Raw genomic sequence first — 27,633 nt, forward strand, 5'->3', positions numbered from 1 at the left:
AAAACACGCTAACAAAACCCACAGGCGACATGTTTTCTCCTTGGAACAATTCAGAAATATGAAGTGAGACCACATCCCAATCAACTGGCACTTTGTATTTGAAAATCTATTACTTTATAGAGCAGACTTCTCATAAGAAAGAGCACTCGACTGCAATGTGTAGTCTGATAAAAAGGCAGTGCTGACTACTAAATACCTCCGGCTCAACTCTGGTTTGAGCGCTTCCGAGCCTTCAGAAGGTGCTCCGGCGATCAGGTGAGCTGCAAATCTCTGCACAATGGGATGGTAATGTCTCTGAAGGGCAAGAACGACCACGTTTTGCACAGGTCAGTACTTTATATAAATTACAGCACTAGCTGCAGTGAAGATTTTCCTTAATAAACACTATTTTTTAAATCATATATATATGTAATTCACAATAAGCACATCCCAACAGAAAAAATATTCTCTTTGCTCAGAGGACAACATAAATCTGTTTGATGACCAAGTTACCACTGACATACCTTAGTCTTGCTTTTACAGTATGAAAACAAAAAATCAAAAAGCAATTTCTCTTCTAGAGTGAAAAAAGTTCGTTTACAACAGGTTTCCTGAAACATTTTGCTCCAAGCCTCCTCCTATGCATCTGCACCATGAGATCACAACACAGTGCGGCCCTCTTGAAACTGGGGTGATGTCAGAGTCTCCTCAGGTCGGACCCAATATAGACCTTCCGTTCTGAATAGTGTTGGGGAAAGACTGCAGTAAACCTTCTAAACCACACCCCCAAACTGTCATTTTCTGCTTCCTTAGAAAATGTACCTCAACATCTTAAAGAATAGTAAGAGCAAAGTGAAATGTAGACTATTAAAACAGGAATCCTAGGGGCGCCTGGGTGGCTCAGTCGGTTAAGTGGCCGACTTCAGCTAGGTCATGATCTCGTGGTCCGTGAGTTCGAGCCCCTCATCAGGCTCTATGCTGACAACTCAGAGCCTGGAGCCTGCTTCAGATTGTGTCTCCCTCTCTCTCTCTGCTCATCCCCTGCTTGCGCACTCTCTCGCGTGCGTGCTCTCTCTCAAAAATAAAGAAACATTAAAAAAATTTAAAAAAATTAAAAAACAGAAATTCTACAAAAGGCCATGCCAGAACAAAATATACAGAGGACTCTGGCAATAGTAACTACTTGGGGAAACATTGAAAAACACTGATCACATGAAAAAAGGCCATTCTTACCCGCAGTGCATGCAATTCCCAAAGAGCCGTGTTCTGGGCGTTACAGTACTCAGGTTCATCCAGTTCAGGAAGGAAAACCCCACTTCCCTGAGATTCATTGTCAAGCAACAAATCTGTTTTTGGGAAAGTCTGCAAAAATGTCACATAAAAAGAACTAATTAAATTAGTCTTAGTAAAGAATGTTATTGGGGTTCTGTACTTTTCTCTCTATTGAAATTTATTTTGATTTTATGCTTATAGAAGAGCTATAAGAACATGTACTTTACAGCTACATTTGTACGGACACAAAAATGTGTCCATCAACAGTGTTTAAAGAAAACACACAGAACAATAATGTGCACTATAAAAAAGCTGTGTTGTCTGTGTGCATGTGGTGTGTTTATATATGAATGAAAGTGTCTGCTGGAAGGACCCACCAAATGGTAAAAATAGGTTATCTCTGAAGAGTGTCAACAGGGGTGAGAATGCTTTCCTTTTGTAATGTTATGTACTTCTTTTCTCGCTGGATTTTGCCATTTTGCTGTTATTACAGTAGTACAGTAGTAATGTAAATGGGGAGAAAGATGCAAACAAGACAGCACTGTTGTTGCACATAGCAAAGCTTAACTCTACTCATTTGTTTGCATGGCTACTTACATGCATCAATATTCTGTTAGTTGCTAAAATGCCAATGCTTGCATTTGGAAGAACATGAAGAGCAAGGGTACAAAGACGCTTGATGAAGGCAAGGGCTCTCTGCTGAGAAACCTGCTTTCTGCGCTTAGTTAGCATGACGTCAAGGCACTGGAGTACAACCTCGACGCCTTCGTTGGTAGCACCTACGACAGCAGATACACCCGTCAGGCCTGTTCCCGTTGGCTTTTTCATTGCAAAACTTCACTGCACTCCAGAAAAACCCAAGATGAACTGTCATCACCTGTCCCAAATCATTTCCCTAACTAACAAAGTAGGACCAGACTGCTCAGGACATGCGCTGGTTGTACCATCTCAATTCCAGACGCTCTCTCCAACATCTAAGGTTAAACACAGATGTGTGACACCAGCAGGCCACCATTTTATATGCCAATTTTGATTTCTCATTTTTCATGGACTATAATACCAGTCACAATATATTCTTAAAAGGTAAGTATTTATTAAAAACACAATATAGGGGCGCCTGGGTGGCTCAGTCGGTTAAGCAGCCGACTTCGGCTCAGGTCATGATCTCGCGGTCCGTGGGTTCGAGCCCCGCGTCGGGCTCTGTGCTGACAGCTCAGAGCCTGGAGCCTGTTTCAGATTCTGTGTCTCCCTCTCTCTGACCCTCCCCCGTTCATGCTCTGTCTCTCTCTGTCTCAAAAATAAATAAACGTTAAAAAAAAAAAATTAAAAAAAAAAAAAAAAAAAACACACAATATATAGGGACATCTGGGTGGCTCAGTCAGTTAAGTGTCTGGCTCTGGATTTCGGCTCAAGTCATGATCTCGCAGTTCATGAGTTCCAGCCCCACGTCGGGCTCTGTGCTGACCACGCAGAGCCTGCTTGGGATTCTCTCTCTCCCTCTCTCTCTGCCCCTCCTCTGCTCTCTTTCAAAATAAATAAATAAATAAACTTAAAAAAAAAAAAGATTAAGAAAAAAACCACACAATATATAAATGTACATACCTGCATGTAACTTGAACAGTGTTTTATATAGATGTGTATAGAATTTCATTGGATCAATATTCAGAACGTCACCTTTGAAATTACAACAAGCAACAATTAGATATTTTATAGCCTCCAAAGGATTAATATTCAGAATGTCACCTTTGAAATTATAACAAACAACAACTAGGTATGTTGCAGCCTCCCAAAGTAAAGAAAATTATCTTACCTTGACCAGAAAGAATATGAAAAGCAGTCTGGACACAATGAAGGCTTTCTTGATAGCTCAGGTCCTTGGAAAAAAAGGGAGAAAGGGGACATTAAGAATAATAATTACCATTTATATCTTAAAAAGTAATTCATTAACAGAGTTACTTACACCAGATTCGATGAGAGTATGCAGTACTACTAATAAATCATCAAAAAACTCGACATTTATAAGGTGAGCAAACCTAGAATCAAACAGAGTTTAGTTAATGGGTGACCTAAAAAGAGAAATAAAACAGCCAGAAATTAAATTTGACTTTAAAACCATATTTTTAATATTCCTTATTTCAACGTTAGTCACAATGGAGACGGTGGTGATTATTGATGTTTTTCATTAACTCAAATTGGTCTTTTTGACAACACCCAGCATAAAATAGATGAGGCACTAAACAAACAAAATATTTCAGAAATACTTATGCCCTATGAAACAAGAACAAACAACTACCCAAGGAAAGTACTCCATGCTGTTCTAACTCATAAAAGGGCCAGGAGCATCAGGTTCTAGGAAAATGGGGAGCGGGAAAAGGGAAAGAAATCTGTTATTTATAGGAATATGGATCCTACGAAAACTTCAAAAAACAAAATGAGAGAATACTGGGTCTAGTATCTAGTTGAGGTTCTGCAATTAATTACCTATTCAATCCTAGGTAAGTCACTTACAGTCCTGGAACTCTATTTCTAGAAACAACTGAAATCACTCAATAGAATAATAGAGGAAGAATCATCTGATCTACTAAATGTGAGAGCACTCTGTACACTATAAAATACTAGGCACTAAAGTACTTAAAAGTCAAGATATCTCTTCAGTATTAGTGCAAGAGCCTTTGACATTATATAAATCTTAGAAGTGATACATTCCCTCTGTGCTAGTACAATCTTTTTGGGAAGCAACTGGGCAATATTTATCAAAATTTAAAATGAGCAGACCCTTTGACCTGGCAATATATGCACACGAGGGCATGAAGGTATTTCCAATGCAGCATAGGGGACTGGTCAAATAAACGTATTATTGATTCATAAGATGAAGTATTATAAATGTAAAGAAAAAAAAAAGTTGGATATAGTCATGCCAACATGGACACATACCCAGAGTAACCATTTTATCAAAAAAGAAAAGTTATGAAACATTACATATAGTATGATTCCATCTGTGTGACAGAAAACAGACCAACACACACACACATACACACACACACACACATATAGGGATATATATATAGGAATATATATATATAGGGAAAATATATACAGGGATATAGGGAACTTGTAATTTTTTTTAAAGTTTATTAACTTGAGAGAGAGAAAGCATGAGAGAGGGAGGGGCAGAGAGAGGAGAGAGAGCCAAGAATCCCAAGAGGGCTCCGCACTGCCAGCATAAAGCCTGATGCAGGGCTCAAACTCACAAACCATGAGATATGACCCGACCCAAAGTCGGACCTTCAACCGAATGAGCCACCCAGGTGACCCTGTATTTTTAATTTTAAATTCTTCTGTATCATTTGAATTTTTTAAAAAAATTTTAAGTGTTTATTTATTTTTGAGGAGAGAGACACACAGAGTGTGAGCGGGGAAGGGGCAGAGAGAGGAAGACGCAGATTCCGAAGCAGGCTCCAGGCTCCGAGCTGTCAGCACAGACCCCGATGCGAGGCTTGAACTCACAAACCATGAGATCATGACCTGAACCAAAGTCAGATGCTTAACTGACTGACCACCCAGGTGCCCCTGCATCACTTGAATTTTTAACGTAAGTATAACTAAAAACTTTTTTAAATAAAGCAATTGGTCACTGAAAAACAAACAGCAGGCCCTCTCTTTGAATCCTTTAATAACAAGGCCCAATTTTATAATCCCACTGTCAAATAGCTCCAGTCATTAGAAAGTAATGTCTTTATGGGGGTGCCTGGGTGGCTCAGTCAGTCCGATCCTGCAGTTTGTGGGTTCAAGCCCCACATCAGGCTCTGTGCTGACAGCTTGGAACCTGGAGTCTGCTTCATATTCTGTGTCTCCCTTTCTCTGCCTCTCCCCCGCTCACACTCTGTGTGTGTCTGTCTGTCTCTCAAAAATAAACAAACAGTAAAAAAAAAAAAAAAAAAAAAGAAAGAAGGAAAGTAATGTCTTATACTAAACAGAACTTGCTTCTTCTCTATTTTCCAACCATCAGTCCTATTTCTGAAGCTGTGCTGTCCAATGACAGCCACTAGCCACATGTAGCTATTAGGCACTTAAAATGGGGCTAGTCCAAATTGAGATATGCTGTAAGTGTAAAATACACATCAGTTTTTGAAGATTTTATGGAAGAAAAAAGAATATTAAATAACTCCTTAATAATACTGAATATATGTCAAAATATTTTAGATAAATTGATTCAATAAAATATACCAAAATTAATTTCACCAATTCCTTTTTACTTTTTTAACGTGGCTAACTGAACACTTTAAATTACATACCGAGTTCACATTATATTTCTATTGCACTGTTCTATAGGATACTACCTCAAATAACTGGAAATCCATCAAAACGACCATTATTCTAGCTCATATCCCCCAACAGGTTCACTAGAATATACCAAAAGCTCTCTCTCTGCAGGAAGAATAGACAGGACTCGAGAAATGAGGTGCAAGCAGGGTTAGAACAGACTTAAAAGTTGCCTGCACGGACCACTCAAAACTCTGACAGTGGATAACTGACCACAGTGCGAAAGGAACAAAAGAACTGTGAGATAAACTTCTGGGACCCCCAGAACTTAATAAGCAGAAGGAAGGAATTACTGAAGGAGATTCAAAAAATAAAAGGTTTAAGGGGCGCCTGGGTGGCGCAGTCGGTTAAGCGTCCGACTTCAGCCAGGTCACGATCTCACGGTCCGTGAGTTCGAGCCCCGCGTCGGGCTCTGGGCTGATGGCTCGGAGCCTGGAGCCTGTTTCCGATTCTGTGTCTCCCTCTCTCTCTGTCCCTCCCCCGTTCATGCTCTGTCTCTCTCTGTCCCAAAAATAAAAAAATAAACGTTGAAAAAAAAAAATTAAAAAAAAAAAAAAAAAAAAAAGGTTTGAGATGAGAAAACTAAAAAATGTTAGGAACAGTTTCAAGGAAAGGCTGGTGACAAAGAACGAGAGAACGGAGAAGGTCATGGGGTCATCCTTAGTGAACCTTGTTTAAGGTTCATGCTTTTTTTGGTTTAGAAAGAATCTAAAAGGTTTCAACCTACACAGCCCTTACTTGGCAAGACCTTCTAGAACTGCTGGCAGGAGAGGTGACCTCTGGGCCTTCTTCAATATTCTGAAGTAGGTTACAAACACAATATTCAAAGTCTCTGTGTGCTGGCAGAAGAAAGAAAATGACTTTAGTATAACGTTGTATATTTTCTCCTGAGTTACCAGAAAGATGACTTTCAAAGTTCAACCTTTTTTGTCCCTTCCTAACCCTCTCCACAATCCAATCTTAGGAGCTTCAAAACAGAATGAAGGTACACACCCTGAGATCTCCTAAGACCAGCAATGATCATGCCAGTTTCTTGCATACGGAAGCCTCATGAAATAAACCAAGATTCTACTGCCACAAATTGAAACAATAATCTCCAGTTAAAACCCTTTAACAAAACATTTTACAAGCATGAGAGAATGTGAAACTGCCTACCAGTTTAAGTTTTTTCTCAGTGCTCTCTGAAGCTTCTGCTTCTAGAAGCTCTCTCTCCAATTTCTCTTCTGCTTTCTTCCACTGGAAAGAAACAGGGAAAGAATAAGTAAGAGTATATAGCGCTGAGTGAAAAAGCAAGCTTCAGAGAGGCATATATATGTAAATATTCTGAAAGACATACCCTAGAACACAGATAACAGTACAATTACACAGACCTGGAGAAGAAGCATACACAAACCAAACTCAGGACAGTGGCTGCCTCCTGAGAGGAAGGTGGAACAAGACTGGGGAGAGGAGCAAAGGGGATGCTAACTCTATCACTAATGGTTTCTTTTCAAGAACAAAAGTGAAGTAAGTCTACTACGTTTGCTCATTGTGAATGGTAGACACATGGGATATGCTACTCTCTGTAGTTTTCCACGATTTACATTTTTTCAAAAGAGGAAAAAAAGGGAAGAACACACGGAGCCCAGAAATAATTCTTACTGTTAAATCATCTGTAACATGGAAACAAGTCATTAGCAATACCCCTAGACACACTGACATACAATGCATAAAACCAGATACTATATAGAAATTCAACAAAATATTAGTTTTTTCCACTTCCTTATGCTGTAAGAGCAGCAAACAATGGTTGCTAAGCTGTGTGAGACGCAGGGGGACCGACTGAGAAGAGTTTCCTTCCTGCATGCAGAGTTAACGGCCATGTTCTTAGTGGATCTTTTGTTTCCCCACCACAGCTACATACATGCTATTCCTAACACGGATTCCGAGTTATATTAGAATAGTATGGTACAAACAATTAAAATATTTACCTTCATTTGTTTACAATGATTAAGTCTATTTTTGTACTTCTGTCCTATTTTCACAATTAGACACATTCGAAGACAGATATCCCTGAAAATGTTTTGTTTTTATAAGCAATTTGATAACCCTAATAAACTATTTAGAAATGTTCTGAGAAACAACAATGATAACAATGGTGGTGGTGGTAATTAAAGTTTATAAAGTATGCCCAGCGTCACGCACTTGCTAAGTGCTTTACATACATTATCTTATTAAAGTGCAGAGTGACCCACGAGGTAGGTGCTATTACTAGCTCCATTTGTCAAAATAATAATAAAAAAAGAAGTTACCAAGGTCTCATACTAAATAAACAAGGGGCTGGAATTTCAACCTAGGTTTCAAATACAAGCCAATAAAGAAACGTGGTTCAATTAACAAAAATCCACTCTGTTGCCAACTTTACATGAATGTCACCTTTCTGCCAAGGAAGGGATCTGTGTATCACAATGAATCTAAGACCATCTAAAGAGCAAAAAAATAAAAGCCAGCACGGCAAGGAAATTTTTTCAGCTACTGCTCTTTTTGCCAGTGAACTGTTAGTTTAGTTAATTCAATAAGACATTTCTTTACAAGAAGTAGAAAAAATAAAATTCTCTAAACATTAGGTTTTAACACATCTATATTTAACTATGATCTCTTCCTGTGCCTACATTATGATTTTAATCTCAAATCAAACAAAAAAGGAAATCAAGCAAACCTTTCTCTGCATTCTTGAAAGAGTTTTTCTCTTTTCCTTGAAAGTCATGAACTTTTTTGGTTTATTAATGTCCTCTGTATCTTTTTTCACTTCTACTTCCTTGATTCTTAAGCACAAGAATGTTTTTAACATCTAATATGAAGAAAACACAATATACAGCTTAATATTCATATCGCCCTCAAAACCTTCATACAGAAAAGCATTTAACAATGTTAATTCCTTCCTTTGTGCAAACAAACAAACAAACAAAAAAACTCTGATACGTCTTCTATCACATTTCATACAAAATACTATCATGTTATTGCTAAACATATTTGGCAATTTGTGTCTTTAAAAGGACGCAGTATTTGGCTAAATACACATAACATTATTAGTATTCAGTGTAAGAAGTATAAGGAAGAGAGAACACATCACCTAGGATTGGTCGATAGGAGTACAACCAGTAGATAGGCCAGAAAAAGGTATGGGCCAGTATGGGAGGAAAGGATATAAATTACATATTTCTAAACCAACTTTAATTTGCCAAACCAGCCTCCATTTTGTAGTGAACAGTTCTAATCTTCAGCTTCCTGCCCCCCATTAAAACACAAAACAAAAAACATGTAGACCAATGTTATTAATTTTAAGACTAGTTATTTTCCTTTAAGCCAATGGGTCTCCAAATTCAGCAAACATAAGAATCATCTGGAAGACTTAAAACGCAAACAGCTGGGCTCCATTCTGAGTTTCTTTTTTTTTTTTTTAAAGTTTATTTATTTTTGAGACAGAGCGAGACAGAGCATGAACAGGGGAGGGGCAGAGAGAGAGGGAGACACAGAATCTGAAACAGGCTCCAGGCTCTGAGCTGTCAGCACAGAGCCCGACACGGGGCTCGAACTCACGGACCGTGAGATCATGACCTGAGCCGAAGTCGGACGCTTAACCGACTGAGCCACCCAGGCACCCCCATTCCGAGTTTCTGATTCACTAAGTCTGGAGTGGGGCCCTAGAATTTGTATTTCTAATTCCCAGCTGATGCTCATCTAGGGACCGCAAACTACTACCTTAAGCCATTCAAAAAATCCAGAAATTTGGTAATTGGTGTTTTGTGTACTACAGCAACCATCCAAACACAAAGACAAAAGGGGTTCAAAATCCTAATTTTCTCTGGAAGAAAACACTCTCCTGACTTCCTGCAGTCACAGCAGCATTCCTGGAAAAAACACTTGAGAACTATAGGTTTTATTCCAATGTTCCAATATGTACATTTGTAAGAAAGCAAAGTATTTCAGTTTTCAGCATAGAATGGAAGCAAGAAAGAAAAGGATAAACAGTGAACATGAAGTCATCCCAGGTACCAGAAAGATCAGTTGGAGTATTCTGTAGGTATTCTACCTGCTCACAAATAAAAAATAAAGTAACTCCACATTAAAGATGGTCAACTTCTGTTAAAAACTTTTTTTAATGTTTTTATTTTTGAGATAGACAGAGTGCGAGTGGGGGAGGGGCAGAGAGAGAGGGAGACACAGAATCCGAAGCAGGCTCCAGGCTCTGAGCTGTCAGCACAGAGCCCGACGCAGGGCTTCTGCGTCGTCAAACTCACAAACCGTGAGATCATGACCTGAGCCAAAGTTGGACGCTTAACCAAATGGGCCACCCAGGCACCCCTAAAGATGATCAACTTTAAAAGATGGGCACCAAGAATACACAACGAAGAAAGGACAGTCTATTCAATAAACAGTGTTGAGAAAACTGGACATCCACATGCAAAAGAATGAAACTGGAGCCCTGTCTTACACCACTCACAAAAATTAACTTGAAATGGAGTAAAGACTTAAAAATAAGGCCTGAAACCATAAGACTCCCAGAAAAAAACATAAGGGAAAAGCTCCTTGGCATTGGTCCCAGCAATGAGTTTTTTGGATAAGAGACCAAAAAGCACAGGCAAGAAAAGCAAAAATAAACAAGTGGGACTACATTAAACGAAACATTTCCTGCAGGCAAAAGAAACCATCAACAAAATGAAAAGGCAACCTACTGAATGGGGGAAAATATCTGTAAGCCACATATCTAACAAGGAGTTAATATCCAAAATATACAAGAAACTCCTACAACTCAACAGCAAAAAACAAATACCCGAGTTAAACAATAGGCAAAAGACCAGTTTCCAAAGAAGACATACAACAAATGCCCAGCAGACATATGAAAAGGTGGTCAACAGCACTAATCATCGCAATCCAAAACCACAATGAAATATCACCTCACACCAGTTACAATGGCTATTATCAAAAAGCTAATAGGGGCACCTGGCTGGCTCATTCAGAGGAACATGCACCTCTGGATCTCGGGGTCAAGTTTGAGCCCCACATTAGGTGTAGAGATTACTTAAATAAACTTAAAAAAAAAAAAGATAAGAGAAAACAAGTATTAGGACATGAAGAAAAGGAAACCCTGGTATACTACTGACAGGAAGCAAATTGGTACAGCCATGGAGAACAGCATGGAAACTCCTCAAAAAATTAAAACAGAATTATCATATGATCCAGCAATCCCACTTCTGGGGACATATCCAAAGGAAATGAAATCAGTATCTCAAAGAGATATCTGCACCCCCATGTTCACTGCAGCATTACTCACAACGTGCAGCGAAGATATGGAAACAGCCTATATGTCCACTAACAGATCAATGAATATAGAAACTGTGCCATATACATACAATAAAACGTTACTCATCCACTAAAAAGGATCCTGACAGTTGTCACCACAGGGATGAACCCAGAGGACATCACACTAAGGGAATTAAGCCAGACATGGTAAAACAAATACTGTATGCTCTTACTTATATGTGGAATCTAAAAAAAGTCCAATGCGTACTAAAAACAGCTGTTGCCAGGAAACGGGGGAAATGAGGAAATGTCAAAGGATACAAACTTTCAGTTATGAGTAAGCTCTGAGGATCTAATTTACAGCACAGTAATTATAGTTAATAAGATTGTATAATTTGAAATTTACTAAGAGTAAATCTTTAGTATTCTCCTCACAAAAAAAGATTAAGAGACTACAGATGTGTTAATTAACTCGACTGTGGTAATCATTTCACAACACATAGTATACTAAATCATGTCGTGTAATCTTAAAAAAAAAAAAAAAAATCACATCATACAACCTAAATATATACAAAAAAATACAAAAAACAAAAACAAACACCCAACAAATTAAAGGATGTGGTTTATATTACAGCATCACTAAAGTGGAAGTGTTTCCCTATGGGCAAGTTTCATGTTCAAGTCTTAGTATCTGATCACTCTACAGTTCTGAGTATTTATTTAAGCCCAATATTTATTTTAGCTGTCCAACTAAAATTATCAGCTCTGAGAAATGAAAGGGATTAGACAGCAAAGAAAGACTTAAAATTAGGGAATAAAACAGTTCTAGAAAACATCAGTTTAACAATCAAAACTATAGGACTAAAAATGAAGTTAATAAAAATATCTAAGACCCAAATGAAGACAACTATAAAATTTCAGTTAAGGACATGAAAGAAGCCTTAAATAAATGGCAAGATACATATTCGTAAATAGAAAAAAAAAACTGATTCTTTAACTATTTTAATTCTCCCAAACTAATCTACACTTTGAATCAGTTCCAATCAGATTCTGTGTAGACTATTTCAGGAAAAGGAAGCAAAAAAAAAAAAAAAAAAAAAAACAACCTTCATTCTAAATTCCATTTAAAATAACACATAAAAGTAATTTAAAATATTCTGGAGGAAAAAAAGAAGGTCCGTGCCTTTTATCAGTAATGCCCGTTTTGATCAGTACCATCCTACAGATGAACTGTATACTATATACGATAAACATAAAGCTCCGGTTACTAAAAGCAGTATGTTACATGTAGGGGATTTACTGAATCAACAGAACAGAAAGTTGAGAAATAAAATTTTGTGTAGAGATTTAATGTAAAATAAACGCAGCATTTATATCAGTAGCAAAAGGGAAGTGGTACTGGAATAACTGGTTATCCATTTCAAGAAGTATATACGTATCAGATCTGCAATCATACCATCCACACACATAAAGATGTCAGATGGATTAAATGTTTAAATATAAAAATTAACACTCTCCTGGACGGACAGAATCTATAATCTTGGGATCGAGAATGTTCTTCCATGGATGGCAAAAATACATATAAACAAGTAGATATGTTTATATCTATATAGAAAAACATCTAGAAGAATACATACTAAATTGTTAAGAGTAGTTACACCTAGTAACTGGTGAGTTTTCTACTGTATACACTTCTACAAAGAATAAAATTCTTCATTAACTGTTGTAATTTAAAAACAAAATGCAAAGAAAAGAAAGGCTTACCTCTGGTCTAACTTCATAATTTCTGCCCTTCACAAAACCAGAAATCACTTTAATTACACCAAGGGAAGCTTGGCCTAATTTATCTTGTTTAAACAGTTTCTTTACTGCCTCACAACACATTTCAGATATCTGAAAAATAAAATGTTACACTCAGCCAGCGTTTCTCAACTTTGGCACCACTGACACTTTAGGCCGGACGATTCTTCACTGTGGGGGGCTGTCCTGTGCATTGTGGGTTGTTTAGAAGTGCCCCAGCCCTGACCTGCTAGATGCCAGCAGTAGCCACGGCAGGCAGTTGTGACAAACTGTGAGCAGACGCAGCCTAATGATCCCCAGAGGGCAGACCAGCCTCCTGCTCAGAACCACCACACTATATTTCTGTTCAAAGAATTTTTAGACACAGTGTTTAACAAAGTGACCCTATGTTAGCAATAAATCATAACTCCAAAAGAATTCTGAAAGAGAAAAAAGAATAATAATCATAAAGCCGACAACAACAATCACTTAAAGCAACCCACCGATTTTGACACGTCATTCATGAGAGGGACAATCAGTACAATGATGTTGTTGTGAAAGTTGAAATGAGACAGCGCCACCAACAGCTCGCACAGGCTCTTCACAGCCACTTCTGCCAGTCCTTTGTATGCCTTTAAGGAAACTACATTACTTTTCTTCAGTTTCCTTTGCTTCCAATCTGATCAAAAGATAAATGTAGTTACTTCACTCATTGATTTAAACTTCAACTAATTAGCTTTCTTTTACAGTAATATGCAATAACACAACAACTCAATACACTGGACAAATTCTTAAATGAATTGTGTCTGAGACACGAGTAAAAATGTTACCATTAAAATTTATCTGCCATCATCCATGGTCTGACTCTAACATAATGTTAAGAACCTTGGCTTTCCATACATATTAAAAGATGTATCATTAGGGAAAAAAGACCTCAGGAATAAAGGGGGTAGGGGAAGACAGGGAACTGAATGCCTTAAAAGAATCCTTGGGATGGGCTCTACCGGACTTCCCCCAAAACACTAGACTACAAGTCAAGAAGCCTGGGTTCAAATCCTAGTCATCTATTAACTGGCAATTTTATTGCCATATTAATATGAGCAAGTTCCAGATTCTGAGCCCCAATCACTTCCATGTTCCAAAAATTCTGAGAATCCAACACATCGTTTCTCCTGACTTCTTGCTGATGCTGTGATATCTTTACCCAGGAGGGCCAGAAGAGATTTAAATTTTCCTTCAAAATAGCCAATGATTCACAGTACCTCTTTTCTAGAAGTTTCTACATACACACTCTGCCTGCTACTGTAACATAGCATCTTGAAAATAAAAATATGCTGGTTTTTCTAGAGTAGGTTCAACACTTCCCTCTACATCATATACAACCAGAGATAAGAAAGACAGTGTGGATGATAGTGCCTTTGTTTTAAACTTGCTTCTCACATATACGAGTTTTCCTTAAACAGGCCGTATTCCTAAGAACCGTATCTTCTATTTACTTAAAGCTGATGAGACTTCATAATGAATGGAGGAATAAACAAAATGTGGTAAAGATATATATACAACGCAATATTATTCAGTCTTAAAAAGAGAGGAAATTTTGACATATGCTACAAAAATCTTGAAGACATTATGCTAAGTGAAATAAGCCCGTCACAAAAGGGCAAATACTGTATAATTTCATTTATGAGGTTCCTAGAGAAGTCAAATCCACATTAAATTCAAATTAGGAAGTAGAATGGTGGCTGCCACAGGCTGGAGGCAAGAGGACATGGGTAGTTAACATTTAATAGTTACAAAATTTCAGTTGGGGAAGATGGAAAAGTTCTGGAGATGGATAGTGGTGATGGTTGTACAACACTGTGGATTTACTTAATGCCACCACACAATACCTATTTTACCATGGTTTTTTTTTAACATAAAAAGATGACTTCATAGGGGCGCCTGGGTGGCTCAGTCAGTTGAGTGTCCGACTTCAGCTCAGTTCAGGATCTCGTAGTTCATGGGTTCAAGCCTTACATCGGGCCCTGTGTTAACTGCTCAGAGCCTGGAGCCCCGAGCCTGCTTTGGATTCTGTGTCTCCCTCTCTCTCTGTCCCTCCCCCACTTGTGCTCGCTCTCTCTCTCAAAAATAAATAAATTTTTTAAAAAACAGGACTTCATAATGGTTCAAGCTACTCAGAAAAGGCCCAGACCTGCATGATGCAATACAGAGGCCACTAGCCACATCTGACAATTGAGTACGTGAAATGTGGCCAGTCCAAATTCAGATGTGCTGTGTGAGATATGCACCAGATTTTGAACTTAGTTCCAAAAAAAGAATTAAGATACCTTACTGATTTTTTAAATTTATTACATGTTGGGACGCCTGAGTGGCTTAGTCAGTTAAGCAACCAACTCTTGGTTTTGGCTCAGGTCATGATCTCACAGTTCATGAGTTCGAGACCCTCTGTGCTGACAGCACCTATCAGCACCTTGGGATTCTCTCTCTCACCTTCTCTCTGCCCCTCTCCCACTCATGCGTACATGTGCTCTCTCTCAAATAATCTTCACAAAAAAATTTTTTGAATTGATTACACGTTCAAATAATTTGTATATACACATAGTATAGCTTATTACTTTTTTTTTTTTTTTTTTTTTAGTGTGGTTACATACTGCTTTTATTTTTAAGTGTGGTTACACATTTTTTTAAATGACATAGGTGTCTCATTTCCACTGGACAATGCTGGTCTACATAAAGTTCCCAGGCCTTACAATATTTGCTATTAAGCAGGCTCCAGCTGGGCTGCCAGAGCATAGAACCAACATCTATGGCACCCACCCCTACTTCCACTATACTCCCTCCTGCCCTTACTGGGCCAACAGGATTCAGTAGTCCCATTCCAGCTGAGACAGCATCGGGGTGATCTGTAGGCCCAGCACTGAGCGAAGGAGCCCAAATGAGTCAAGTGAAAGCACCTGGCCTAGGCAACTGAATTCCTTCTCCATTCATGCTCCAATTTTTCCTATGCCCTTCCTTTTCTGAAGAGAAAGAGAATAAGGGTTTGAGGGAAGAGTTTATCATCCAGTATGACTGACCTCTAAGTCCATTTTCAAGGCACTAATTTCATCCACTTCCAAGTCACCCTTCTCCCCTAACTACCCTCTCCAAATAAAGCCAGCAGAATAAATTCCAACCATTCGCAAATTCAAAAAAACCTGTAACACTCTAGGGAAAGGACTGCAGCAACAATAACGCTAATAGCTGATCAAATACAGTGCCTTTACAGGCCAGGCACAGCTCGAAGCACCTTTTAGTAATAAATTACTTCTCACAACAACCCTATGAAGTACTATTATTCCCATTTTATAAACAGAAAAACAGAAGCACAGAGAGATTAAGTGATCTGCCCATGACATGGGTAACAAGTGGTGAGCCTGGATTTGAACCCAAGAAATCAGACTCTAGACTCCGCTCTTGACAATACACTATAGTGACTCTCACCACAGAGCACAGAATATAGAACTCACCTTCCTGAACAAAGCTTAGTATGTTACATACTTTAAAAATACGTTTTGGGAATGCAAGCTGGTGCAGCCACTCTGGAAAACAGTATGGAGGTTCCTCAAAAAACTAAAAATAGAACTACCCTATGACCCAGCAACTGCACTACTAGGCATCTATCCAAGGGATGCAGGTGTGCTGTTTTGAAGGGACACATGCACCCCCATGTTTATAGCAGCACTATCGACAATAGCCAAAGTATGGAAAGAGCCCAAATGTCCGTTGATGGATGAATGGATAAAGAAGATGTGGCATATCTATCTATCTATCTATCTATCTATCCATCCATCCACACAATGGAGTACTACTCGGCAATCAAAAAGAATGAAATCTTGCCATTTGCAACTACGTGGATGGCACTGGAGGGTATTATGCTAAGTGAAATTAGACAAAAATCATATGACTTCACTCATACGAGGACTTTAAGAGACAAAACAGATGAACATAAGGGAAACAAAAATGACATAAAAACAGGGAGAGGGACAAAACAGAAGAGACTTATAAATATGGAGAACTGAGGGTTACTGGAGGGGTTGTGGGAGGCGGGATGGGCTAAATGGGTAAGGGGCATTAAGGAATCTACTCCTGAAATCGCTGTTGCACTATATGCTAACTGGAATGTAATTTTAAAAATTAAAAAATAAAATTAACATACCTTTAATCATTTGCTCCAGATTTTCCAAATAAAATTTATATTGGCTAACCAGGCCTTCTTCAAATTCTCTTAACTTTTGGGTTTCTTTGCGAATCTGAAAAGACCAAAAAGACCAATCATTTTTTAAAATCAAGATATTAAAATCCTTAAGTTAGCACAAAACGTGAATGCCTGGTATGTACCCAGTCCTATAAAAACAAAACAAACAATTTCTCCCATCTCCAGCTCCCCAAAATGTCCAGCTTATTTTGTGCAGTAATTGTATCCAGCATTACCTTGGTAGATTTCTCTGCCTCTGTGAGGGGTCGTATTTTATATGAAGGAGTAATATCTTTAAATAACTCCATCAGGGAAACTATCACCAATTTTCGAACAGTAACAGCCACATCAGGATCCTGTTCCATCAGCATGGAACGTAATTCTTTCAATTTTTTAATCTGTTAAAGAAATAACTTATAAGGTCAGAGTAACCATAGCAAAACAATTATGAACAAAAGACAACAGCCTCACATATGGCACAAGTGGAATCCACACAATGACTCACGGGGTCTAGTCAAGCCATACACAACTCCAGATACTGTTCACATTACCAAAAGATAAATCACTAAAGCTAACCATACTTTTGTTAAGTAGTTAGAAGAGACAGACTTAAAAAACAGTTTATATTTATTAATTTACCTATTCTTTGAAATTCTTTCATTGGGTTTTCTTAAAGCGTATGTCCTGTTTCCCTAAAAACACTTTTTGAAATAAATTAAAATGTTACACACCAAATATATTAATCACATCTACACAAATTAATCAGGAATTAAAGATAATGTGTCCACATTAACTTCAGCTTCAACAAGACCCTTTCAAAAATCATTTGTATGAAGTAATACAGAAGTAAAGACTTGGTTTCAATGAATGTGCTTGCTTTGCTAAACTACTATTGCCTGCTGGATACCTTGACAAGCAGCATTGTTTGGTTAGCAATGACTGCCACAGCAGGGAGTAGGATACATATGCTACTACCTATTTGCTATCCCTAACTTGTGTGAGCGTGGGGCTCCAGACCTGGAAGACCCAGGTTCCAATCCAGCGCCTCTTAAAATTGTAACAAATCACTTGAATTTTTTAAGATGCAATTTTTCAGCTGTAAAATAAGATCAACAGTTCTTGTCTTTATGGTTTTATAATGATGAAATGAGAGCATGCAGGTGAGAAAAATTCCAAATTTCCATCCCCATTTCTGCTCCAGGTCTTCCCCCAACTTTTTTAAAGAAAAACAAGTACTACTCCAAAATGTAACCAGATGGAAGATTTTTTGCTACAAATGGAAATAATCTACTTTATTGTTCAATAAACAAATTCACAGTAGGATGCTGGGGACTCCAATATAACAAGAATAATAGTACCACTTTACATGACTTCATGTATATTTGATTATTTCATCCTCACAACAAAGTTTTAAAATAGGTACCATCTTCTTTTTAGAGATGAAGAAAACGAGTCTTGGGTAAAAGGATTTACCCAAAGTCTAACAGTACTCAAGGTTTCTTGAGTCCATATGTTATAACTATGACCATCATCACCACTGTTCCCATGGCCCACTGATAATTCATTGTAACTCTCTGGTCTATTTCACCTAAAATATTTTCCACTTCAAGTACTCCTGAACTAATCTCCCTGACTTTTGTGAGGCATGTTCCTTATTACAAGTTCTACCAATCAGTCAAACAAATTTGCAAGTAGGTTCCTTCTCCCTCATCCAATTAATTTTTACACGTACCACTTTAAGAGTTACAATATTAAGCCCCGTATCTTCATTTAGAGAGGAGGAAAATAAGACTCAGAGAGTTTGTGGCTTTTCTAAGATTACAGAAAAAATTAGGTTCAGATGTAGGATTAGTCTAAAGTTCTGCCTACTCTTATTCTACACCTCAGTCCCCGTGGTGTTTCTTGTTTTTATGTTTATTTTTGAGAGAGACAGACAATGAGACAAATCATGAGCGAGGCAGGGGCAGAAAGAGAGGGAAACACAGAATCTGAAGCAGGCTCCAGGCTCTGAGCTGTCGGCACAGACCGTGAGATCATGTCCTGAGCCAAAGTCGGATGCTTAACTGACTGAGCCAAGCAGGCACCACAGTAGTCACGGTGTTTTAATGCTTTCCCTTCTTGTGTGTGCTTACAGGTAATAAAGGGATCTTAAGATATTGGATATTTACAACATATCTAACATGAAAAGCCCAAAGAAATGAACACTACTTACATTACTTTCTGGGTCTGATAATATGGCAGACGCCAAGGCTGCAATATGCATTTTCTTCTCCTGTAGTTTCTTCCTTCTCTCAATTAAATGTTCTTCTAATGTCAGTTCTCGAATGGGGTCTTCAATGATCTCTGAAACAAATTAGGCTTCCCTCTTAAACATTTCTTTATTTACAAGTACCAAGAAAGTTCATCAACAGAGTAATTTTCTTATAGTAATACACAATAATAACGATAACTTTTATTGGACACTTGCCATGGGCCAAGATTACTACATATCCTCTCAAAAATACTATGAGGCGGGGCGCCAGGGCGGCTCAGTCAGTTAAGCGACCAACTCTTGGTTTCGACTCAGGTCATTATCTCATGGTTTGTGAGTCTGAGCCTCGTGTCTGGCTCTGCACTGCAGAGACTGCCTGGAACTCTCTCTCTCTCCCTCTCTCTCTGCCCCTTATCCACATACGCTCTCTCTCAAAATAAATAAATAAACTTTAAAAAAAGTTTATGAGGCAGGTACAATCATCATACCCATTCTGTACACAGAAAATGAGGCAAAGGGACAGTAATTTGCTTATACTCATAAACCTGGCAGAAATGGAATTCAAACCCGGTGGTCTGACTAGAGAGCCCATATTCTTTTTTTTTTTAATTTATTATTTTTTTTATGTTTATTTATTTTTGAGAGAGAGAGTACGATCAGGGGAGGGGCAGAGAGAGAGGGAGACACAGAATCTGAAGAAGGAAGGCTCCAGGTTCTGAGCTGTCAGCACAAAGCCTGATGCAGGGCTCGAACCCATGAATCGTGAGATCATGACCTGAGCCAAAATCGGATGCTCAACCAACAGAGCCACCCAACCGCCCCATTTTTTTTTGAAGGAGAGATAGAGCATGAGTGAGTGGGGGGAGGGGGGAAGAGAAAGAAAAAGAGAGAGAGAGAGAGAGAGAGAGAGAGAGAGAGAGATGGAGACACAGAATATGAAGCAGGCTCCAAGCTGTCAGCCCAGAGCCATGAGATCGTGACCTGGACAGAAGTCAGACCCTAACTGACTGAGCCACCCAGGCGCCCCATGAGAGCCTATATTCTTAACTACTATGCATAATTCCTATTAACTGAAGGAAAAAGAAATCTGATTTAGTTTTCAAAAAAATACAGAAGGGCACCTAGGTGGCTCAGTCAGTTGGGCATCCAACTCTTGATTTCAGCTCAGGTCATGATTCCAGGGTCATGGGATCGAGCCCCATGCTGCACTCTGCACTGAGCATGGAGCCTGCTTAAGACTCTCTTTCTCTCTCCCTCTGTCCCTCTCCCATGCTTGTACTCTCTCTAAAGAAAATATTAATTAAAAAAAATAAAATTTAGAAAAGTACAGCCTTGTTTTCAACTCTATACAGTCCTCTGCACTACAGAAAATATGTCCACTTTTAGAAAAGAAATTCCTAGGGAACTAGATTGAACAAACACACAAGCATAATCTGTAACCCTAGGAAGAGTGACTGAAAACAGTTAAACAGTTGACCTGTTATCTCCTTTACACTATACGTGAGGTTTGCTAAGCAAAGGTAAAATTTAACCAGCTTGTTCTATCACAAATTCTAAACAGAGAATTTCAAACAATAAAATATGTTCTTTCAGTTTAACTTTGATTGCAATGGTCTTAGCTGTTAGAAACCCACATTCAAAGGTCTAAAGCCGACATATATAAGGATAATTGCTCTAATAAAGAAGTGAAATGGTTTCATACCACAGAATCATTTTTAATTTAAAGCTAAAAGTTCATAATTATTTATAGGCAGGTCTTTCACTTGAAATTAAAAAGGATTCAAACAGTAATCACTTAAGAGACTCTTCATGCATGCCCAGACATTACAAACATAACTGCATAAAATTTTCCACAATAAAGAGCAACAAAGAATCAAATTCCACAAGGTGAGACTTTCAACAAGTGGGAAAATGCTCAAAATGACTTTGAAATGACCAGTACTCTAAAATGCACAGTTCCAGACTTTTTCTAAAATTGAGTCATATTTACTATTAAGCAAAAAACTGTAATTCTCAATTAACAATTTAGTAATTATAAAGACACATCATTACCTTCCTCAAGTTCCAACTCTTCTTCATCCTCTTCATCTTGGTTATTGTCAGTAACTACATGGAAAATACGTGCATTAAAAATGTGACAATTTACTTCAGCGATAAAACTACAAAGGAAAGAGATTACCATAAAACTCTGGAAAGTAGTTACTTTCGTGAGGAGGGAACAACTAGTGATTTAGGGGAGCACAAAGAAAGTTTCTGGGTGCTGGCAGCATTTATTTCTTGCCTGGATGGTAGTTATATGGGCGTGTTTTTGTGATAAACCACATGACTTTGCAACTTTGATTTCTAGACTTTCCTATGTTTTATTTCGTAAGAAAAAAAAGATACAGGTTAAAAAAAAAAAAAAGGCTAAAAAAGGATGACTATTATGTGCTCTAATTTTAGAAACAATAGTATTTGGTGAAAAAAACTCTGAAAAGAAAATCACCTCAATACAGTAGCTTCAGCTATACTCATGGTACAACAGACATCATCTGAGATAATCATCTGTATTTCTGGCCAAAATCCTCAAGCTTGCTCTGTGACTAATTGCAGCTACCCCTATTTTGTAGGTATGGGTGAAAGTAAAAAGAAAATTAAGTCTTGAGTAGAAAAAAAAAATGTGTTAATATTAGTAAGGAGCTATAATTTTTACTAATCTACTGGCTAATCAGATTCACCTGGCTTCTCCCTGGTCTGTGGGATTATACCACTTTTATCCTTGATAGGAAGCAAGTGAATCAGTTCCTTCTCCGGTGCAGTTTGCAGAGTTCTTGGTATTTTTTCATATTTTTCTATAATACGCTCATGCTTTCGTTTCTTGACATGAACAGGTTCACTGCAGGGAAAAAAGAAAATTCCATGTACAAATGGAACCTAGAGACCAGTAGAGAAGTACAGAAAAATACACTACTAGCCAAACCTCCAATAGGTATACAGATATTAGCACCTAGACCAGGCACACAGCAGGCACTCAAATAGAAAATGAATAAATGAATTGTATAGTACTGTATTGTATAGCATAGTACTATTGTATAGTATAGCACCGTACCACAGAGACTCAAACTATGACTGGATCTAATTTTCCCTTCAGATGCCAACGAGTGGGTTACAGCAGATTCTTTTTGAAGACTATTCCACAGAGCCAAGGGTGGGATCGTGCTATTTTACTTTCCCAAAAACCTTCAGACCATAACATGGACTTAGAAGAGTTAGAAAGATCTAAGTTTAAATTTCAGATCCACTGCTTATGATTGCAGGAAGCATCAGTTTCCTCTGTAAATGGGAATAATACCTACCTAACAGGGCAACAAGGATTAAGAACTCAGGACTGTTCTGCCAATTCCCCAAACACAGAGCTGCATTCTTCCCCAGTGCACTCTACTTCACTATCCAGACTAAAAAGAAATAAAGATATACACTAAATAAGGCCAGTTTGTTTTATTCATGAACTTCCTTAATTTAGGAAATAAACCAAGTCACAAGGTTTACTTTTTGCAAATACTGTGTTCTGAGCTGAACATCTTGTACTAAACACCTACGTAAAATCCAGAACCAAGTTTTTAACACTAAAAGGACATGAATGATTATAATCTAAATGAAGTATTACCTAGAAGAAAGATCTCTTGTTAGAAAAGATGCTCTTTGTCCTAAGTCTCTCATTAACTGTAAGTCATCTTCATCCATCATATCTAAAGGAAGGGCTTCCTCTTCTTCCTCCTCTTCCCTCTCAATCCTTTTACCTGTTCCAATACAACAAAATCAGAAACAACTATTAGAAGCACAGAACTCTGTGTTTTTGTGTCAACAAGAGGAAAAGTTTAGGCTTTTCTAGTACCTTTGCCCAGTGTTTCTAAATGGAAGCACTAATGACACAGTGGACAGGACAGTTCTTTGTTTTACAGTCCTGAGCTAGGCAAAATCCTAGCATCTCCAATCCCTGAAATCTAAATGCCAGGAGCCTTCCCAGGTCACTGTAATAACCAAAAATTAAAATGCCTCCACACATTCTGCAATGTCTTTCAGAGCATGGGAGAACCAGTAATTTAGCCGTTTCCCTCCTTCTGATTCCCAATGACTTTCATTTCCATTCCACTTCAGTCACCCCCTCCACAGGCCACATCCCACACCTTCTTGTTTTCTCCTGCCTTATTCTGTCATTGAAGCCCTCTCCCCCTTAGCCCTTCAAATTCTCTAATCTGTTAACTTCTTTATATCAGCATTTTAAGATGGGTGAAGTCATGCTCCAGTGGGCAATTTGTCAATTTTACTTCGTTACGTAGATTATGTGGATCATACAGATAAAACTGTCTGTCTTAACACCTGTATAGTATTTCACCATAGGTAAACAACATCTACGTTATTTAACAATTCCCTGTGGGAGAACATTTTATTTTCAATTTTTGATCATGGGGGCATTTTTATTTCTTTGTTTGCTGTTACTAATAATGTTGCAACGAGCATGCTTGGAAATATATTCTTGGCAATTTTTTTCAAATATAATCATAGGTTGATTCCTAACAGGAAGACTATTGGTCAAAGGAAAATCCACTTATTTTCTTAAAATCTTATTCTGTCATAGTGAATATGAGTTTATAAATATATACTTTTCTCCTTTTTATTCAAATGGTATAAGCATCTCATACATGTGGTGATAGCCTATAATTACAATTAAGTGAAAACATCAATACACATTACTTTTCACCTTGTTTTTCAACATTAACTATTTTGTAGAGTATTTCATGTTGGACATAAAGACCTTCCTTCTTTCTTGAAACACTCTTCTTCTGATTTCTAAGACACTATACAGTTCTGGTTTTCTTCCTAATTCTCTGGCTCCTCCTCAAATCTCATTACATATTCCTCCACCCATTTCTTTTTTTTTTTTTTAATGTTTATTTATTTTTGAGAGAGAGAGATGGAGTGTGAGCGGGGGAGGGGCAAAGAGAGAGGGAGACACACAATCTGAAGCAGGCTCTAGGCTCCGAGCTGTCAGCACAGAGCCAGACAGGAGGCTCCAACTCCCGAACCATGACATCATGACCTGAGCAGATGCGTAACCAACTGAGCCACGCAGGCACCCCTCCCCTCCACCCATTTCTTAAATGCCGGGGTTCCTTAAAATTCTTTCTTGGTTTTCTTATTCTCAGTCTACACAGTCTTCACAGTGATTTTACCCAAGTCTAAGTCTTCAATTACCATCTATATGCAGATAATTGCCAAAGCTATTCTCTCTAGCCCAGATATTTCACATGAACCTTATACTCTTATACCCAACTGCCTGACAGACTTCATTTAGATGCTCAACATGTAAAAATGAATATTTTGCTTTTTATATGTAATTATTAACACATTTTTTAAATTCTACTGAAATTTATAGAAGAGATCCTAAAAAGCATCTAACTCAACCATTGCTTTTTTTTTTTTTTTTTTAAACAGATGAAGTACCTGGAGATTAAGTGACTAACTTAGGCCACTTTCCTAGTAACAAAATTAAGAAAACCCAAGGGGCACCTGGCTGGCTCAGTCAGGGGAGCATGTGACTCTTGATTTTGGGGTTTTGAGTTCAAGCCCTACGTTGGGTATAGAGATTACTTAAAAATAAAATCATTAAGGGGCGCCTGGGTGGCGCAGTCGGTTAAGCGTCCGACTTCAGCCAGGTCACGATCTCACGGTCCGTGAGTTCGAGCCCCGCGTCAGGCTCTGGGCTGATGGCTCGGAGCCTGGAGCCTGTTTCCGATTCTGTGTCTCCCTCTCTCTCTGCCCCTCCCCCGTTCATGCTCTGTCTCTCTCTGTCTCAAAAATAAATAAAAAACGTTGAAAAAAAAAATTAAAAAAAAAAAAAAATCATTAAAAAAAAAGAGAGAGAGAAACCCAAGTTTCCTGACTTCCAGCCCAATGACCTTTTATACATCACAATAATATGTAGCCAAAAGATCAAACTAAATAGGTCAGGATTAAGAGAATGAGATGTAGATGTACATGGGAAGACTGACTAGTCGGATACACTCAAATATGAATACCCTGAAAGTACCAGTAACATTGTAGAACAACTGGTCTGACTCAAAATGGCCATGTTCCTTACCTGTTTTGAGTACTTGCAGTTCTTGGATAATTTTACAAAAGAATAACCCTGTCAGTTACAGCTCAATTTCACTCCAAGTTTCCAAATGAAAAGAAAGTCAGAAGTTTAGAAAACTAAGTGAACTTTGGCAACACTGTGAAGAATGCTCCAGAGAAAGCTATGTTCTTACCTTAGCTAACTGCCAGTGAATGGGAAAGTGGCAGCACTGGCACACTCCCCAACATTTATTTACACAGCTAATCTGCTTGTTTTCCCCAAGTCTTCTTGATCTCCTTTCTAAACAAACTAAAAGCGGAGACTATCTCCTTCTCACAATGAATACTATATTGAAACACTTTCTCAAATGGACTGATAAAGCATATAGGACCACTATCCTTACCTACTCTTAGGAAGATCTGAAAACAACAGCGATTACTAGAAAGCAATGTTGTTTCATGAAAAACATTTTGTTTTTGTTTTTGTTTTTTTTAATGTTCATTTATTATTGAAACACAGAGAGAGACAGAGAGTGAGCAGGGGAGGGGTAGACAAAGGGGGAGACACAGAATCCGAAGCAGGCTCCAGGCTCTGAGCTGTCAGCACAGAGCCCGACGCGGGGCTTGAACCTACAAACTGCGAGATCATGACCTGAGCCATAGGCGGTCGCCTAACCAACCGAGCCACCCAGGTGCCTCTATGAAGAACATTTTAGAAAAAATCAATAGTGGGATGCCTGAATGGTTCGGTCAGTTGAGCATCCGACTTTGGCTCAGGTCAAGATCTCACAGCTAGTAGGTTTGGGCCCCCAACCAGCTCTGTGCTGACAGCTCAGAGCCTGGAACCTACTTCAGACTGTCTCGGCTCTCTGCCCCTTCCCCATTTGTGCTCTCTTTCTCTCTCTCCCAAAATATATAACCAACATTAAACAAAATTTTTTTAATTAAAAAAAAAAGAGGGGCGCCTGGGTGGCGCAGTCGGTTAAGCGTCCGACTTCAGCCAGGTCACGATCTCGCGGTCTGTGAGTTCGAGCCCCGCGTCGGCTCTGGACTGATGGCTCGGAGCCTGGAGCCTGTTTCCGATTCTGTGTCTCCCTCTCTCTCTGCCCCTCCCCCGTTCATGCTCTGTCTCTCTCTGTCCCAAAAATAAATAAAAAACATTGAAAAAAAAAAAAAAAAAGAAAAACTCAATGGAAACTACAGTACATGAATGCTTTCACAATTACCTGGTTGTTTTTCCCTTGGGTCTTCCAGTGGAATCGGTTTCTTAGACACAGCATCTTTTACAGCTTGCCTTAGTTTCCTCTGTTCTTTTCGGTACTTCTTGAGAGTGCTTTGTTGTTTAAATTGCTTATTTTTTAGCTTGTTTTCAAGTTTCACTTTACTAGTTTTCAGCAACTTCCGAAAGCTTGGGATCTGCTTTTTATTTCTTCTCTAGAAAACAGTAACAGGAGTACTGCACACCCAGAAATTTAAATTGCATACTCACAGCAAAATGTTATCTTTAAAATAAGTAACATTCATAGATCGGTTTACTCTTTGCAAAGTTCTCCAACATATGTATCCCCTTCAAAAGCCTAGTTAGGGAGTGATTGCTGTTACCTTCATATTACTGATTAAGAAGCTAAGGCTGAGATTATATGACTTGTCAAAGACCCCTAAACTAAAAAGGAAAAAACAGAATCCGGGTCTTTGGATTCCAACATTTGCTGGCAACCCCTCATTTTCTCTAAGAACCGGGGCAAATTACTTACTTTCCTAACTCCTTACCCTTTAGGAGAAAAAATGGGACTCATGTCGAGTCCCATAACACACATTATAAACTCACTGAGAGCAGAACCCTGTTTCTCAACCGTAAAATAAGGGATTCGAAAGATAGTCTCGAAGAACCCTTTAATGTCCGACACCCTACAGAAACGTTTAAGACTCCGTGTCTGTCTCATCGCGGCCCCCTGAAGCCAACCACGCGCACAGTGGGCAATGAAGGAAGCACCACATCTAAGGGCCGGGACAGCACACAGAACCAGAAGGGAGCCCCGAATCTAGGCCACCGCCCCCAACAGAAAAACAAAAACCCGCGCCAAAACTACATCACGCAGAGATTGTCAGCCAAAAGGGCCCTAAACCGCGGAGACCTGGCTTCTCAGGACACTCACCGCCTTCATCCTTAAATATGAAGGGAGTTCCGGCCCTGCAGTTTCACCGGGAATAAAGGTAATCCACAAAACCCGAGGAGGTAACACACGTGCCCAAATCCGGACACTGCGCAAGGCGGAAGCTACCGCTGGCTCCTCCCCATCCTCCGCCTCCGGAAATGGGGGCAGGACTTCCGCACCCAGCTTCAGCCGCGCGCCCTCTCGCGGCGCCGGGTAGGTGGCGCGCCGGCGAGAGCGCACGTGAACGCGTAGTGTCCCTG

The 27,633-nt window shown here is 38.8% G+C and overlaps 1 protein-coding gene across 2 annotated transcripts in view; it reads right to left on the bottom strand.

The window, feature by feature from the left end:
- The window catches only part of NOC3L (NOC3 like DNA replication regulator), a 52,145-nt gene extending 24,630 nt beyond the window's left edge, over window positions 1-27,515 (bottom strand). For both annotated transcript variants that reach the window (XM_049646420.1, XM_049646421.1), the window contains exons 1-19: window positions 27,374-27,515; window positions 26,444-26,651; window positions 22,768-22,900; window positions 21,839-21,996; window positions 21,174-21,227; window positions 19,083-19,213; window positions 17,107-17,268; window positions 16,832-16,925; window positions 13,140-13,315; window positions 12,622-12,750; window positions 8,273-8,404; window positions 6,730-6,810; window positions 6,313-6,413; window positions 3,212-3,284; window positions 3,062-3,125; window positions 2,854-2,925; window positions 1,849-2,030; window positions 1,213-1,341; window positions 197-294 (exon numbers count right to left, since the gene is read on the bottom strand). In XM_049646420.1, coding sequence (XP_049502377.1) covers window positions 197-294; window positions 1,213-1,341; window positions 1,849-2,030; window positions 2,854-2,925; window positions 3,062-3,125; window positions 3,212-3,284; window positions 6,313-6,413; window positions 6,730-6,810; window positions 8,273-8,404; window positions 12,622-12,750; window positions 13,140-13,315; window positions 16,832-16,925; window positions 17,107-17,268; window positions 19,083-19,213; window positions 21,174-21,227; window positions 21,839-21,996; window positions 22,768-22,900; window positions 26,444-26,651; window positions 27,374-27,382 — 2,186 coding nt within the window. In that variant the 5' untranslated portion in view covers window positions 27,383-27,515. The remainder of the gene's footprint in view (window positions 1-196; window positions 295-1,212; window positions 1,342-1,848; window positions 2,031-2,853; window positions 2,926-3,061; window positions 3,126-3,211; window positions 3,285-6,312; window positions 6,414-6,729; window positions 6,811-8,272; window positions 8,405-12,621; window positions 12,751-13,139; window positions 13,316-16,831; window positions 16,926-17,106; window positions 17,269-19,082; window positions 19,214-21,173; window positions 21,228-21,838; window positions 21,997-22,767; window positions 22,901-26,443; window positions 26,652-27,373) is intronic.
- Between the last annotated feature and the right edge of the window lie 118 nt (window positions 27,516-27,633).

The sequence above is a fragment of the Panthera uncia genome, chromosome D2 (assembly GCF_023721935.1).
Source record: "Panthera uncia isolate 11264 chromosome D2, Puncia_PCG_1.0, whole genome shotgun sequence".
Lineage (NCBI taxonomy): Eukaryota > Metazoa > Chordata > Mammalia > Carnivora > Felidae > Panthera > Panthera uncia.